The sequence below is a fragment of the Diospyros lotus genome, chromosome 1 (genome assembly GCF_014633365.1).
Source record: "Diospyros lotus cultivar Yz01 chromosome 1, ASM1463336v1, whole genome shotgun sequence".
Taxonomy (NCBI): domain Eukaryota; kingdom Viridiplantae; phylum Streptophyta; class Magnoliopsida; order Ericales; family Ebenaceae; genus Diospyros; species Diospyros lotus.
Genome location: NC_068338.1, coordinates 47,255,588 through 47,269,394, shown reverse-complemented (window position 1 = coordinate 47,269,394; position 13,807 = coordinate 47,255,588). Strand labels below are relative to the sequence as shown.

At 35.0% G+C, this 13,807-nt stretch overlaps 1 protein-coding gene across 2 annotated transcripts in view; it reads left to right on the top strand.

The window, feature by feature from the left end:
- The window catches only part of LOC127810009 (uncharacterized), a 37,607-nt gene extending 26,810 nt beyond the window's left edge, over positions 1-10,797 (top strand). Inside the window, exons 1-6 of one of the 2 annotated variants that reach the window (XM_052349227.1) lie at positions 2,488-3,047; positions 5,766-6,364; positions 7,542-7,734; positions 9,037-9,101; positions 9,508-9,718; positions 10,233-10,797. In XM_052349227.1, coding sequence (XP_052205187.1) covers positions 2,871-3,047; positions 5,766-6,364; positions 7,542-7,734; positions 9,037-9,101; positions 9,508-9,718; positions 10,233-10,592 — 1,605 coding nt within the window. In that variant the 5' untranslated portion in view covers positions 2,488-2,870 and the 3' untranslated portion in view covers positions 10,593-10,797. Of the gene's footprint in view, positions 1-2,487; positions 3,048-5,765; positions 6,365-7,541; positions 7,735-9,036; positions 9,102-9,507; positions 9,719-10,232 lie in introns of those variants that run through there. The other variant, XM_052349241.1, reaches the window with a different exon arrangement.
- Positions 10,798-13,807: the final 3,010 nt, after the last annotated feature.

The following is a 13,807-nucleotide window of genomic DNA, read 5'->3' as shown; positions in this document are numbered from 1 at the left end:
CTATTTCAGCCTGCTTTGGTAGTATATTTGTCTTGGACTGCAATATCTGATCTCAAATTGACCAGATTTCATGGGCTGAATGGGGTGGCAGCTTTTGCATTTGGACCTAAAATCATTATCCATGGATCTATTTTAGATATATATAATTTAATTCTTTTATATATATCTCATTAAATCAAATATGGGATAAATTCAGAGAGGAAAGCGAATTTCTCTCTCTCTCTCCTCCTCTCTCTCTCGATGTCTCGAAGTATCCATGAGTTTGTCGTTAATTATAATGGTGGCATCAAGCACCGACCATCATCATCAACTCCAGTCGGCGGCAAGAAAATCGAGTTTGTTTCTGTATATTTATCTCTCTGTATGTTTAAGGCTTGCTTGTGATTATTGCGATGTTGTATATCTCTTTGTTGTCAGCTTTGGGTACACTGTGTCTGGGAGCAGGGCTATAATCTTTGAATTCATATTGCTGAAATCTATATTTTTTTTCTTTTAATTTATTGGATAGATTGCACAGAGAGTTAAAATCAGAAGGGCAAAAAGCCCAATAATCACTTCTTGGAAGACATTGGCGATGGCAATGAAATTATCATTTATCAACTAGTAATAATATCTTAATTAATTTTACAATACAATAAATGAAATTTATCATTTATCAGTGTTTGTTAATTTGGTGAAGAATCTTATAATATACGTATATATATGTATATTAGCCTTTTACCTTGATTGGGTTGTTTGGGTGTATGACCAAATACATACTGAATTTCATTTTTATCTTGGTTCCATATATAAAAATTGGAATTCAATTATAAAATTTAGTGTATTATTTTAAATATAATATTTCGAATTCTAATTTTGTTAGAATCACCAAACTTATAAAATTAGAATCCTAATTACATCGAAATTGGTTCTGAACAAGTGTTAAGAGTTAACTTATAGAAGGTTGTAATGACATTCCTGCAATCAATGTTTAAATAATATTTAGAGGATACGTTCATAAATTTTGGTATATTTATTTAAAATTATACATATGTCTAAATTAAGGCAAATTACATTAAGAAAATACAAACATACTCTTAAAACTACCAGAAGTAACCATAATCTATCTTGATTTTATTAAACTCGTTTTTGAGGTCCTGTTTGTGATCACATACAACTGTTAAAAATACCAAAATATCCACACAAGGGTTTCCGTTTCCCCCTTTAACCCATTTTCATAGTGAATCCAATTATGAATGGATTTCAGTGATGGACACGCCCCTTTCGATCATGGTGGTGGTGGTGGTTGGCGACAATTGACAACCATCAGTTTATTATTTTTATATTTTTCTCTCACCTTCTTCTCTCTCTTTCTCTTTCTCTTTCTCTTTCTCTCGCACTATCCTCTCAGTGAGCTCTCCCCTGATAATCGATGGGCCATGGATTATTATTATTATTTTAATAATTTAAATATCTAATTTTTGCTTGTCTAATTCTAAAAAAGATCGACCTTCTCCAAATTCGGCCTCCGAAGATGGGTATTGGCGAGAGAAAAGGAGGGAGGAGGGGGCAGAGAGAAGGAGAAAGGTAGGTAAGAATAAAATAATATTTTTATCAATCTTTTAACTAAAGAACTCCATATTTATTTAATAATAAATCAAGAATTATTTATACTTTTTCTCAAACACCATTCTATCAGGGTCTGGAAGCTCTCAACCCCACCATCATTGACTCTGGTTGCCTGTGGCTCTGGTTAAGCCCAGCCCAAAGCCGCAAAAGCCCAATTCTACCAATTTTATATTTTTAAAAACAAAAATATATACTACATAACTTTAATAATATTTATTTATATAAAATTAAAATTATAGTGCTAACCGGGTAAAAGTTAAGGAACAATAAATTTATGTTGTTTTAAAATAATATATATTTGTTATACTTTATTTTTAACGTTTAAATAATTTAATTGATTGATAATAAATAAATTATATTTTAAAATTTTAATCAACTAACATATTATTTAAATATAAAAATAAAATTAATAAATACATCTTATTTTAAAATAAATGCACTTATTATCTTTTAACAAAGTGTGTTTGATAGTATGAAATTTTCATAAAAAATGTCATATCTAAGAAATTTAATTCCATCTTTATTGTTTGACACACAATATTTTTCATGAAATTCAATTCCATGGTACAACCATTTAAAATATATTTTGACCTAATTTCTATGAAAATTTGATTCTAATGGGTGGTGGTTTTTATTTTTCATGGAAAATGGAAAATGTTTTCCTTTTCCAACTAAACAATAATGATGGAATTAAATTTTTTGAATATGACATTTTTTATAAAAATTTCATATTATCAAACACACTCTAAATTAACTTTATCAAATTAACAATTATAAATATCTATTTAAAAAAAAAATTAATAGAGAACACGTGAATCGATCTTTCTGGCTCTCTCTCTCTTCCCTGCTTTACGGGGACCATAGTCCGGGCCGTCGCTCACAAGTCACAATTGTGGACCTTCTCTCCCTTGCCCAAACATCGTGTATTATGAAACCATTTTAACTTTTCTCTTCTTTATTGTGTCTCTTGTCCGAAATATTCCTCTTTATTTCCATCGATCTATCTCCACTGTTCTCATTACTCCTCTCTGTATTCCCTTCCCTTCTCCGCCTTTATTATTATTATGTAAAAGAGAAACTCCCCTTTCTTCGTCTTTCTTCAGTTATTTCCCTAATTAAAGCTCTAAACCTTTTCCATTACATCATCTCTGCTAAGATCCCAGTTACCGTCGTTTAAGCTCTCGTAAATGTTCTGCTGGGAAGAGACAGGGTTTGGATTGAGCTGATCCTTCTGCTTATTATTCTCACAGAGAAAGGGAACAATGAGAGAGAAGACGCAGGGGCAGGGCCTTCAGCTTCAGAGGCACGGATCACGTCTGTGGCTTATGTTTCCGCCCGCCATGGGGTGGCCTTCGAGATCGTGGCTTCTCTTCTCCTTCTTCCTCCTCTTCTTCGCCGGCGCGTTCGTCGCCACGCTCCTCCTCGACACCAACATCACTGTAAGTTCATTTACTCTCTTCCTTACTTTTTCTCATGTTATTCATCTTTCGCCTTTACTACTTTTCAATTTTGTTTTTGCTCGATCGATTAATTATGTGATCTAGACTAGAGACATCATGTTCCGGCTAAACGACGGCGTCCCTGTGATTTGCTCTCGGCTATATTTGCTGCCAGCTGGCCTCGGTTTCGGAGGCTTAGGTTTAGGGTTAGGTTTGGTTTCATAAAATGCGCCGTGAATGCCGGTTCACTTAATCCACGGAATATGGAAGGAAGTAGATCCAACGAACAATCTACGATCTAGACTTTACCGAACAGTGTACCTGCCGATCACTTAGATGAACACATATTACCTTAAAACATTTTTTGTGTTTTTTTTTTTTATAAATAAATCGTATTTATTATCAATTTGCCGTGTGGTATTACTGTAGCACGGGCTGAGGAACCCATGTTTTAGAAAAGCCATTTCAGATTGACCCGTTATGAAATAGTATAGAAAACAAAGAAAGAAACAGGATGTCAGGAAGCATAGAAATCTTGACCTATTGCAACCTGGTTGGCCTGACTGACTGACTGACTGGCGCGAAAGAAATGGGTGTTCGTTAAACTTGCCACTTCTTATAATGCTCTTTAGTAGGCACACCCCACTAGTCTTTTTTTTGTAGTTTTTTTTTTTTAATAAAAGAGAAAACTCAAAACGAGAGTCGCTGAGAGTTTTTAGAACATGGTCGCCTCTTTAGGGTCATCTAAAATACATGCACCTGCAATGCCTTTGTTTTTAGGGACCATCCATCCACAACTATTGGCTTGTGTTGGATAAAACCACCCTGTTAAAGACTTCTTTTAAGAGTATTATTATTATAAGCGTAACCTATTGAATCCGGAAATAGCTTTCGGCTCTCTTCATTTAACATCCATAGTCTCCTGCCTCCCCCTAAATAAAAGCAACTTGCCAGCTCAATTGGTCAGCAGCAGTGAAATTGGAACAAATGATTCAAGATTGAGTCTTACCAGCGACAGTGTGGGAGCAATCTCTTAAATGAGGGGGGCTCCTTGTGCGCAGTGTACATTGGTCTAGTTGCTGTTGGTTGGCTGAGTCACCATGATTAACCTCCCCTCATATTCTTGTCGGGCTGGAGGTGGGGGCGTCCAGGGTGAGCGATTTCACCTTTCAAAAAGCAACTTGTAAAAGATTTTTCTAGCTTGAGTGAGGCAGCTATAACTATAAAGTAGATTGCGACCCATTCCTTCCTGTTTCTCAAATGGGGAGCTGCATTACATGTTGTGAACCAACAAAGTTCTGTGCCCAATTAAATGGAAAACATAATTGCGGTCACCTGTTTGGTTGATTTTAGTTTTTAGAATTCAGGGGCTGCAGTTTATTTAAATGAAGTGTGTGATTATCATCTTCTTTCTCGTTTTGGTATCTGGCAAACATACGAGTTTTCATGAACATATATGTCGTGTGTTACTGTTATCATCATTTATAATGGCGAAAACAATTAATGTGAGCTTTTATTATGGTTGGAACTTTTTAAAAAATGTTTGTATAATATTGCTCTTTGAAAAGCAATATTCGCTTATTGAAAACAAAAAATTCAATAAATTAGTTTATAGTTATTGAAGTATGGCTTATTTTAAAATAGTTTTATAAAAATATTAATTCTCCTTTTTGCTGGATGGGTCGGGTCTGGTCTTGTGAAAATTGGAAAATGCCACGTGCAAGGTGAAGAGCCCAACTGTATGGTGAGTTGCTCTTTTTGCATAATAATAATAAATGCACATGATATGATCTTCTTCTGCTACGCGACAGCCTGCAAATTACAGCAATATTCTCGGATAGGCTCTTTTCCCCAGTCCCAGGGTTAAAAGTAGGTATTTTGTATTTAGATTTTTGGGTTAAGATTTACCTGGACCTTGCGCAGTTAAAAGGGGGAGGCACGCGGTGATTATGGCACTACAGTATCAGTATTCTATTCTCGAGTCTTACAAGCCATTAATGTAAAAGATGTTCGTTAGCTTTCTTTTACATTGAACAATAAATAGTTTATTAATAATAACGATCACAATCTTTAGATACAGTGAACAAATGAGAAAGAACGTGCAGAGCTTTCGGAGGTATTTCTCAGAGACTCAGAAGGTCGGCCTCTGGCTGCCAGTGCTGTCGCCCACTGATCTTCTCTTTTTCCTCCTTCCCCTCGCCGGCGCGTCGTCGTCACGCGCTTCTCCGACTCCAATTTTGCTCTGCGTTCGTCAACCTTTCCAAACTTCCTTTCAGTCTTCTCGTTTCTTGGCGCCATTACTGTTTCTGTTTCCTGTTTCTTGCACACGTTCGCTGTCTCCACGGCGGCTGTGCCGTGTTCCACCGGGACGGCGTCGCATGCTTCCTTTGCCGAACAATTTTTATTGGGCCGAGTTGCTTTTATGATTTCTTTGCCTAAATAAATTATGGCGCCGCGTGTGTCCCTTTCACGTTATATCTAAATAATAAATTATTTTATAATTTTAAATATCAAATAACCTCAACTAAACACAATTTAAAAGAAAAAAGAGCAAAGCGAGCGCGGACTGCCCATGTGATTTGTGGGCCTCAGCCTATAACTAGCCGTTCGTACCATTCAATGGACCGAGATTGACTTTGGCTTTGATCTTGACGGAGGATCTCGCGTTTCGTAATCGTGCCCATTCATTCATTTATTTATTTATTTTTTCTCCTGCAGTCTATTGCTGGGAATTCCCAACCGAAGACAATCCTGCCGACGGGAGCAACCCACGTGGCGCCTCAGAAACACACGGAAATCCCCAAAAAGCCCCGGCGAAAGATTGAAATCCCGCTAAACTGCACGTCCGGCAGCCAAACCAGAACCTGCCCGGCAAGTTACTTCTACTCGACCGGCTCCGTTTCGCAAGATGATCAGGACGGGCAGGAACCGGCCACGTGCCCCGAGTACTTCCGTTGGATCCACGAGGATCTACGGCCTTGGAGGGAGACAGGTGTCACGAGTGAAATGGTGGAGAGGGCGCGGAGGACGGCCAACTTCCGGCTGGTTATCGTCAAGGGCAGGGCCTACGTGGAGAGATACCAGAAGGGATTTCAATCGAGAGACATTTTTACGCTATGGGGGATCCTACAGTTGTTACGGAGGTACCCAGGGAAAGTCCCCGATCTGGACCTCATGTTCGACTGCGTTGACTGGCCGGTGGTCATAGCGAAGCACTATCGGGGACCCAATGCCACGGCCCCGCCGCCATTGTTCAGATACTGCGCCAATGATGCCACCTTGGACATTGTTTTCCCGGACTGGTCCTTTTGGGGATGGTATGAATATTCCTTCAAGTACTTAATTTGGCTATTTCACTCATGATTTCTGTGTTATACTCTTTGAGGTTTGACTAAATTATAGCCCGCACACATCTCAAAATTTATAGTAACCTTCCACTGAGAACAAGGAAATGGAGATATGGAGGGTTGTACTTTTTTTTGAGTTTTGATTCTCAATTTTGTTTTCCGTTTCTCTTTGTTCTCAGTGGAAGGTTCTCCATATACAATGAAAATGAGTTCTGGGTCTTCTTTTTCTGCCAAAAAATCCAGACTGTTCTTCTTCACATATTTGAAAAATCAAAAGGGTACCTAGTGATATATTTGAGAAATAAACGGCTACCCCGCGTAATCTAAATCCCCAACGTTGTACCCTTGAAGTCAACGCTTTTATTTATTTAGGTCACAGTTGTATAACAATGGTGTAATGTGAAACAACTTTGTAAAGTAAGGGACTATGATATTCATGATGTGAGGGATGTTGCCTATAGTTAAGCCAAATATTGGAGGTGCCATGTGTAATTTGCCATTTCATTTTTTATTTATGTAATTATTTTTTTTAACACAACAATATTTGAGAAGGAAAAAGATATTCTTTTGCTATTTCTTAAAATAAAAATAATTGTGAAGCTTGTTGTGTTTGTATGATTTGGAAGACAGTCCATGGTATATCATGAAAAGTCCCATCTCAGAGTTTTATGCATTGACAACAAATAACGCTGTACTTAGAAAAAAATATATTGCTGTAAGAAAGAAAAGCTACTTAAAATTCTAGACAGGATAATACAAAAAAGAGATTACTTTGGAGAAACATTATGATCGATTGGCATCTATGATATTAACACAGTGATACTACATCTATGGTGGAAATATTTGAATTAATCACTATCTTGTTATTTTGGCAGTATTTTCTTTATGTATATTATTATTGCATACTAAGAATCTTTGCTTCTATGATATCGTATTCATAGCGTATATCTACCTTTTTATCTCCATTTATGTATATTATTAGGATGGTGGCTGTTTTAGTTTCAAATGAGAGAGTGGACCAGGGAAGAAGCTAGTCTTATTAAATTTTTTTGTCCAAATAGCATTGATTGAGGTTAGAGCCCTTTATATATTGGAATCCTCTATTGAAGGACAAATTTCTTCAAAATGCTGTGTATTAACTTTGTAGGCCTGAGATAAATATAAAGCCATGGGAGGGGTTGTTAGAGGATCTAAGAGAAGGGAACAAGAGAATGAGATGGATGGATAGGGAGCCTCATGCCTACTGGAAGGGCAATCCAACAGTTGCCCAGACTAGGATGGATCTCCTCAAGTGTAATGTCTCTGACAAGCAAGATTGGGGTGCTCGCATATATGCACAGGTTGGTCAAATTTCTTGCTTGCGTCTGCACATGTTTGTTTCTCTTTCTCTATGTATACTTCATGATTTTATTCTTATACATTATTCTCTATTAAAACCATACATGTAGCAATCACGTTTTCTTTTAACAAAAAAACAAAACTTATTTTGGGGTGTAATTTACTTTCAAAGTGATAGTTCCTTCAAAGTGATAATTTATTTTGGGGTGTAATTCACAATTTATTTTATTTACTTGGAAAAGTATTGTCACTAGGGACCAAGTAATCTCCCTTCTTTTTGGAAAGTAACAAAGCAACTATGTTTAATAACGGGGATTAGTCTGAAGAATGTCTTTCTTTATTTTATGTTTTTATTGTTCAAAATACTCCATTATTGAATGTTATTCAATATTATTTCCTCATAAAGTTAACCCATTGTCATATAAAGATTCCTAGCCAGCAGAATCTGAACTTAATATTGAAATCATTTAATCCTTCCTAGCCAAAATCTCATTCTCATTGAAATATTAATTCCATGCAAAGTTAACTGTTTTTAGCTAAAATCCTCACTTGTCGATATGGTTGTCATTCAACAAAATAATTAGTTTATTCTAAAAAATTTAAGGCATCCCAACCACAAGTGGATAATTAATTTTGCAGGTATTTGTGGGAGTTTAGATGATAATTAATATTTGTTATAAGCAATCACCAATCAATAGGTCAGTGTTCCCTTCTACTCTTGGAAATAAATTAAAAGAGTTGTCTACAAAGTATGTGCAACGTGATGTATTTTGAGGAATGATTAAAACACGTTGCTGTTATGGTAAATTGATAATTAAAAACTCAATGTTTGATTCGGCATGCTTCAACTTTTGTTGGGGTTTTTTTTTGTGGGCATTAGACTTGGAGCATGAGTTATTAATGCCCCTGCTTGAACATGTGTTTTCTTGATGTTCTTTTCTTCTTATTCTCTAAGATAAGCAACATATAATTCACGCCATTGGACTTGGAGCAATAGTTTTTCATTCCCCTTCCTTAAACATGTGTTTTCTGGATATTCTCTTCTTCTTGCTAGCAACATATTGCTTATACCCACTATTCCACTTTAACCCTCTTTTTCTTTTTCTGGTGGTATAATGCTTGCCTATGCGACTCTTACACCTTTGATAATTCAAACCAGAAGTATACTTCTGGTAGAACGAAGCAAGTCCTGTCTTTCTTGTTACTTGAGTGTGTAAAGAATGCAGTGGCTAAGGTTTTAAAATGGCTTGCTTTAGCTTGTTCTCCTATAACCATGTACTAATATTTGTGGTTCCTTTTTGTAGGATTGGATTCGAGAATCACAGCAAGGATACAGGGAATCAGACTTGGCAAGCCAATGTATTCACAGGTAAATGAAAAAGTTGGTAGTAGATTTTGGATTTCTCTTTTCATAGAATTCAGGACTTGAAAGGTTGAGTTTGTTTGGTTATAATTCTAAAAATTCTTCTCTAATTCTAATTTTAATAAGTCAAGAGAAAGTGATGGTTACCAGAAAAAATGTCTCTTCAAATTTGTCTAGAAAGATTCTTTGCTGATTCCAAAAGCTGTTATCCTATGAAAAAATGGTGCTTTGAAAGTTTTTACTCTTATTTTTTTGTTCTAAAAATGATGATAACAAAAAAAAAACAGAAGCATATTTCCAAAAAGGTTCCACAGGTCTCCTCTCATTGTAAAATTCACTCAATTATGTATTTTGCCATATATTTTCCTTGATAAACACAGCTTTTGTCTTTGTGTTTGTGCCATTCATACAGATATAAAATATATATTGAAGGATCTGCATGGTCTGTGAGTGAAAAATACATTCTTGCGTGTGATTCTGTTACCTTACTGGTAAGGCCTGTTTACTACGATTTCTTCACAAGAAGTTTGTTACCTGTACACCATTACTGGCCCATACGAGATGATGACAAGTGCAGATCTATTAAGTTTGCTGTTGACTGGGGCAACAGCCACAAGCAAAAGGTAATTCTCTTATTTTGTCTTCTTTATATTAGCAATTACTAGAACTCTTCACCATGGCTATTGTCTTGCTCTTCCTGTGTTTGGGAGGAGCTTTGATGTGGAACTGTATATGATCCTCTTGCAGCAGGGGTTGTTACTGCTTTCAAGTTATCTTGTAGAAAAATGATATTTTATCTTGAAAATGCTGTTGCAGTGATGTGTCATTGTGGCTGTGCCATAGTGATATTCTCATGAACACGAGTCAATATGATTGGTCTTTTACTTTTTTCAACGAATATATATAACATTTTCGTTCAAGATTTTTCTTTCTATATTGCAGTGATCTAGTAAATTAGGGGGCAGCCATTCAGTCACAGATGATACTTAGCATTATCCTTGGTAGAATAGGCTTGATCACTATTTCAGATAAGTATTAGCATTTAAAAAGTAGAAGGAAACTCTCTGGAAAACATTTATGTTTCTAAGATATAAAATAATTTTGTTGTCTCAATGTGCTCTCTTATTGATTTACCAGGCACAAGCTATCGGGAAGGCAGGGAGTGACTTCATTCAAGAGGAGCTGAAGATGGATTATGTGTATGACTACATGTTTCATCTCCTAAATGAATATGCTAAGCTCTTGAGGTACAAGCCCACCGTACCTGAAAAAGCAGTCGAGCTCTGCTCGGAAATATTGGCTTGTCCTGCAGATGGGTTGATGAAGAAGTTTATGATGGAATCTATGAAGGGTCCAACAGAAACGAAACCATGCTCAATGCCTCCTCCCTATGATCCCCTTGCTTTCAAGTCCCTCGTCAGGAGAAAAGCAAATTCAATAAGGCAAGTAGAGTTATGGGAGAGGAACTACCGGGAGAATCAAACTTTACATAGCTAAGTTCAGCGGTTCTTTTACTGGAGTTTTTACGTGTCATTCAAATTTATTGAGTTATTGTTTCTTTTTATAAATTTATAGGTTACATATATGGTATATAGCATGTTTAGTAAAAGAGGTAATTTATTATGCTTCAGTTTATTTTATTTCTTTTTGGATATTCTAGCCAAAAAAATTTCTTTATCAAGGGCATACCATTAATAGATCATGTCCTCGTCATTTTTATATGTGACTAGGTTTCAGTTTTATAAAAATGTGATATGCCCAATCAAGCTTGCCTGCCTTGCCTTTAAGAACTGGCGAAGTTCACAATTTATTGTTGAGGAAGTATGCTTGATGAATGATGACCCATTCCTGGCTGCCAACTAGTTGCAATTCTTGTGATTTTGTTGTTTTATTAGGGAGCGTTCGTTAAAATGAGCAAGATAAGGGAGTATCAAGATAAGTTCAAAATAATTTTCGGATCAAGATATGAAATGGTTAAGATAAAATTAAGAAACATTCTAAGATTTTTATAAAGTTGTTTGTTAAATTTTTTAAAAAATATTAGAGGATATAAATATTATTTTTTTTGATTTATAAATATCAAAATATGCTTATTTTGAGAGAGGAGAGATAAGTATATTTTGAAAGATCAAAATAAGAGGTTATTAATGATTTTTTTAAAAATAATCAGATAAGCTTAATAAATATGTTAGAAAGAATAGAAATTCGAGATATATTTCATATCTTAACATTTTTATCTCATATCTTGATTAACAAACGTTTCTTTAGAGTATTGTCAAGTGTGGCCTAGCTAATTAAGGTACTTCGTTAGGTAGTGAAATCTTTATGCGAGCTTCTCTCTTCTGAAGGACGTTGGAACACTATAGTCTCTTCTCTTACCCTAAGATATCACTTAAGAGTTAATTCAAGGATTTTTTGGGGTTCATTTATTCTTGCAAACTCAATACATTTTTGTTAAAAGGATCATCTCCGTCATTGGAGTGGGTATGAATTAGGGAAAAAATACATGAACAGGTCAGATGACGGGTAGGGTTATTAGTATGTATTTATTTTTAATTAAACATTACACATTAATAACCATCGCATGGTTTATTGATTTAATGGAATAATTTCTAGGGTTTGTGTGGCATTTTCTGATAATGGATTTAAGCAGCCAAATCATATTTCCTTCTCTTCCATTTCCTCTGTTTTTTCGTTCCTTTCGGTTGGTTTACATATCTTTCAAATATCTGTAGATTAGCAAAGCGTCGTAGTTCAGGAGGGGATATTACCAGAAAATAAGGCTGTGTTTTTTTAGTGTGTGTGTGTGGTTATTTTCAGCTTATTTTAGTTTTTAATTTTTTAAAATAATAAAAATGTGTTTATTTTGTTATTTTTAAAAATAAGACAAAAATTTATAAAAAAAATTTCAAAATAATAAAATATTATTTTGGTTGTTTTCAGCCAAAACAATCTCTAAGTCCAAAATGCGAAAAACACAATCAATTTTTTATATTTTAGCTCTCATTTTCTTTTCTCTTCTTTCTCTCCTTCCTTCAAAGCCATCATCGCCATTGCCATCTTTGAGATCCATTGCCTCTTCTTCCTTCTTCCATCAAGGTCATTATTGTTGTCGCTGCCGTTACCACCGCGACTATTGTCGACTCGTCGTCGTTACCACCGCGATTATTGTCGACTGCCATCATTGTTGTGACCATTCTTCTTTTCCCTTTCCCTTAAATCCATGATATATACGTATGTATGCGTGATTTGTATCTAATCGAATGTTTAAACTTAGATTTATGGAGATTTGGCCTTTGAATGTTGTTGGTTTTTTGATATGTTGGTCGATGGAGATAAGGGTGTTGGGTGGTTGGTTACCTTTGATCGCCGGAAACCATTAATCACAGTGGCTGGTGACGACTATCAGTGTGTTTTTAATTTTGATCAAAAATTAAAAATTAGATCTACGAAAATTTAGTTGCTAAATCTGACCTGTTTTTGTGTATATTAACTCTCTTGGTTTGGTGTTTCTAATGATAGACTCTGATTGTGTGAATTTTCGATCAGTGGTGGTTATTGGAGAGAATAAAAAAAGAAAATTTTATTTTTAAATTATATATTTATTTAAAATTTAAAAAATATAATATATTTATATTATAATTAAAAATATAAAATAACATATAGTATATTATTAAGTATATCAACCTAATTGTTTGGGTGTTTTCAGCCAAAACACCAAAACACATAAAACACTTTCCCCTATCAATCTCACACACAAATCTCTTATGTCTCTGTTTCTCCTATCTTCTCTTTTTTTTTCCTATCTTCTCTTTCTTCTCAAGGCTCGGCCGTCGACCTACCATCATCGCGAGCCACCGTCAATTGCCACTACTGCCAATCATGGAGATGCATAAGGCCATGGTCGGTCGAACATGGCGGAGGTGCTCGAGATGTTGCAGTCGGAGATGATGCGTCAGAAGGCAATATTCACAACCATGGAGCCTTCAGTTGCTGACTACGCGTTATCGGCCATGGCGATGACCCTAATCCTCTTATTGGCGACATCGCAACAATGAGAAAGAAGACCCATAGCCATAATGCTCGTTGGTCGCCGGCAACGTGAAAGAGGCCTCTAATCGTCGAAAACCACCGTCCACATTAGCTGGTGGCAACTAATAGTGAATTTTTTAAGTTTTGTTGAAAATTAAAAATTAGATCTATGAAAATTCAGCAATTAAATTTTATCCATTTTTGTGTATGTTGACTCTCTTGGTTTGGTGTTTCTAATGGTAGGCTTTGATCCTATGAATCTTCGATTGGAGATGGTCGTTAGCGACGGAGAAGATGTAGTGTACCGGAGAGAATAGAAGAATAAAAAAAAAAAAAAAAAGGAAAAAGAGAAGAAAAATTTATTCTTAAATTTTGAAAATAAATAAATATATATTTATTTAAAAATGTAGTATATCTATATAATAATTAAAAATATAGAATAACATACAATATATTAGTAAGTGTATAACACATTTTATGTATAATAATATTTAATATAAATTATCGCTAGATGTCACTAATTTATTAATTAAATTTTTTTATTTTATTTTAATATTAGAATTTTATTAAAAATGGTTAATTTTATTATTTAATAATTAAATTCATTGAAAAAAATATTATAAAATAATTTTTTTAAATTCCAAAAATAACGCATTTTCTAATTTTCTGTCTTAAGAAAT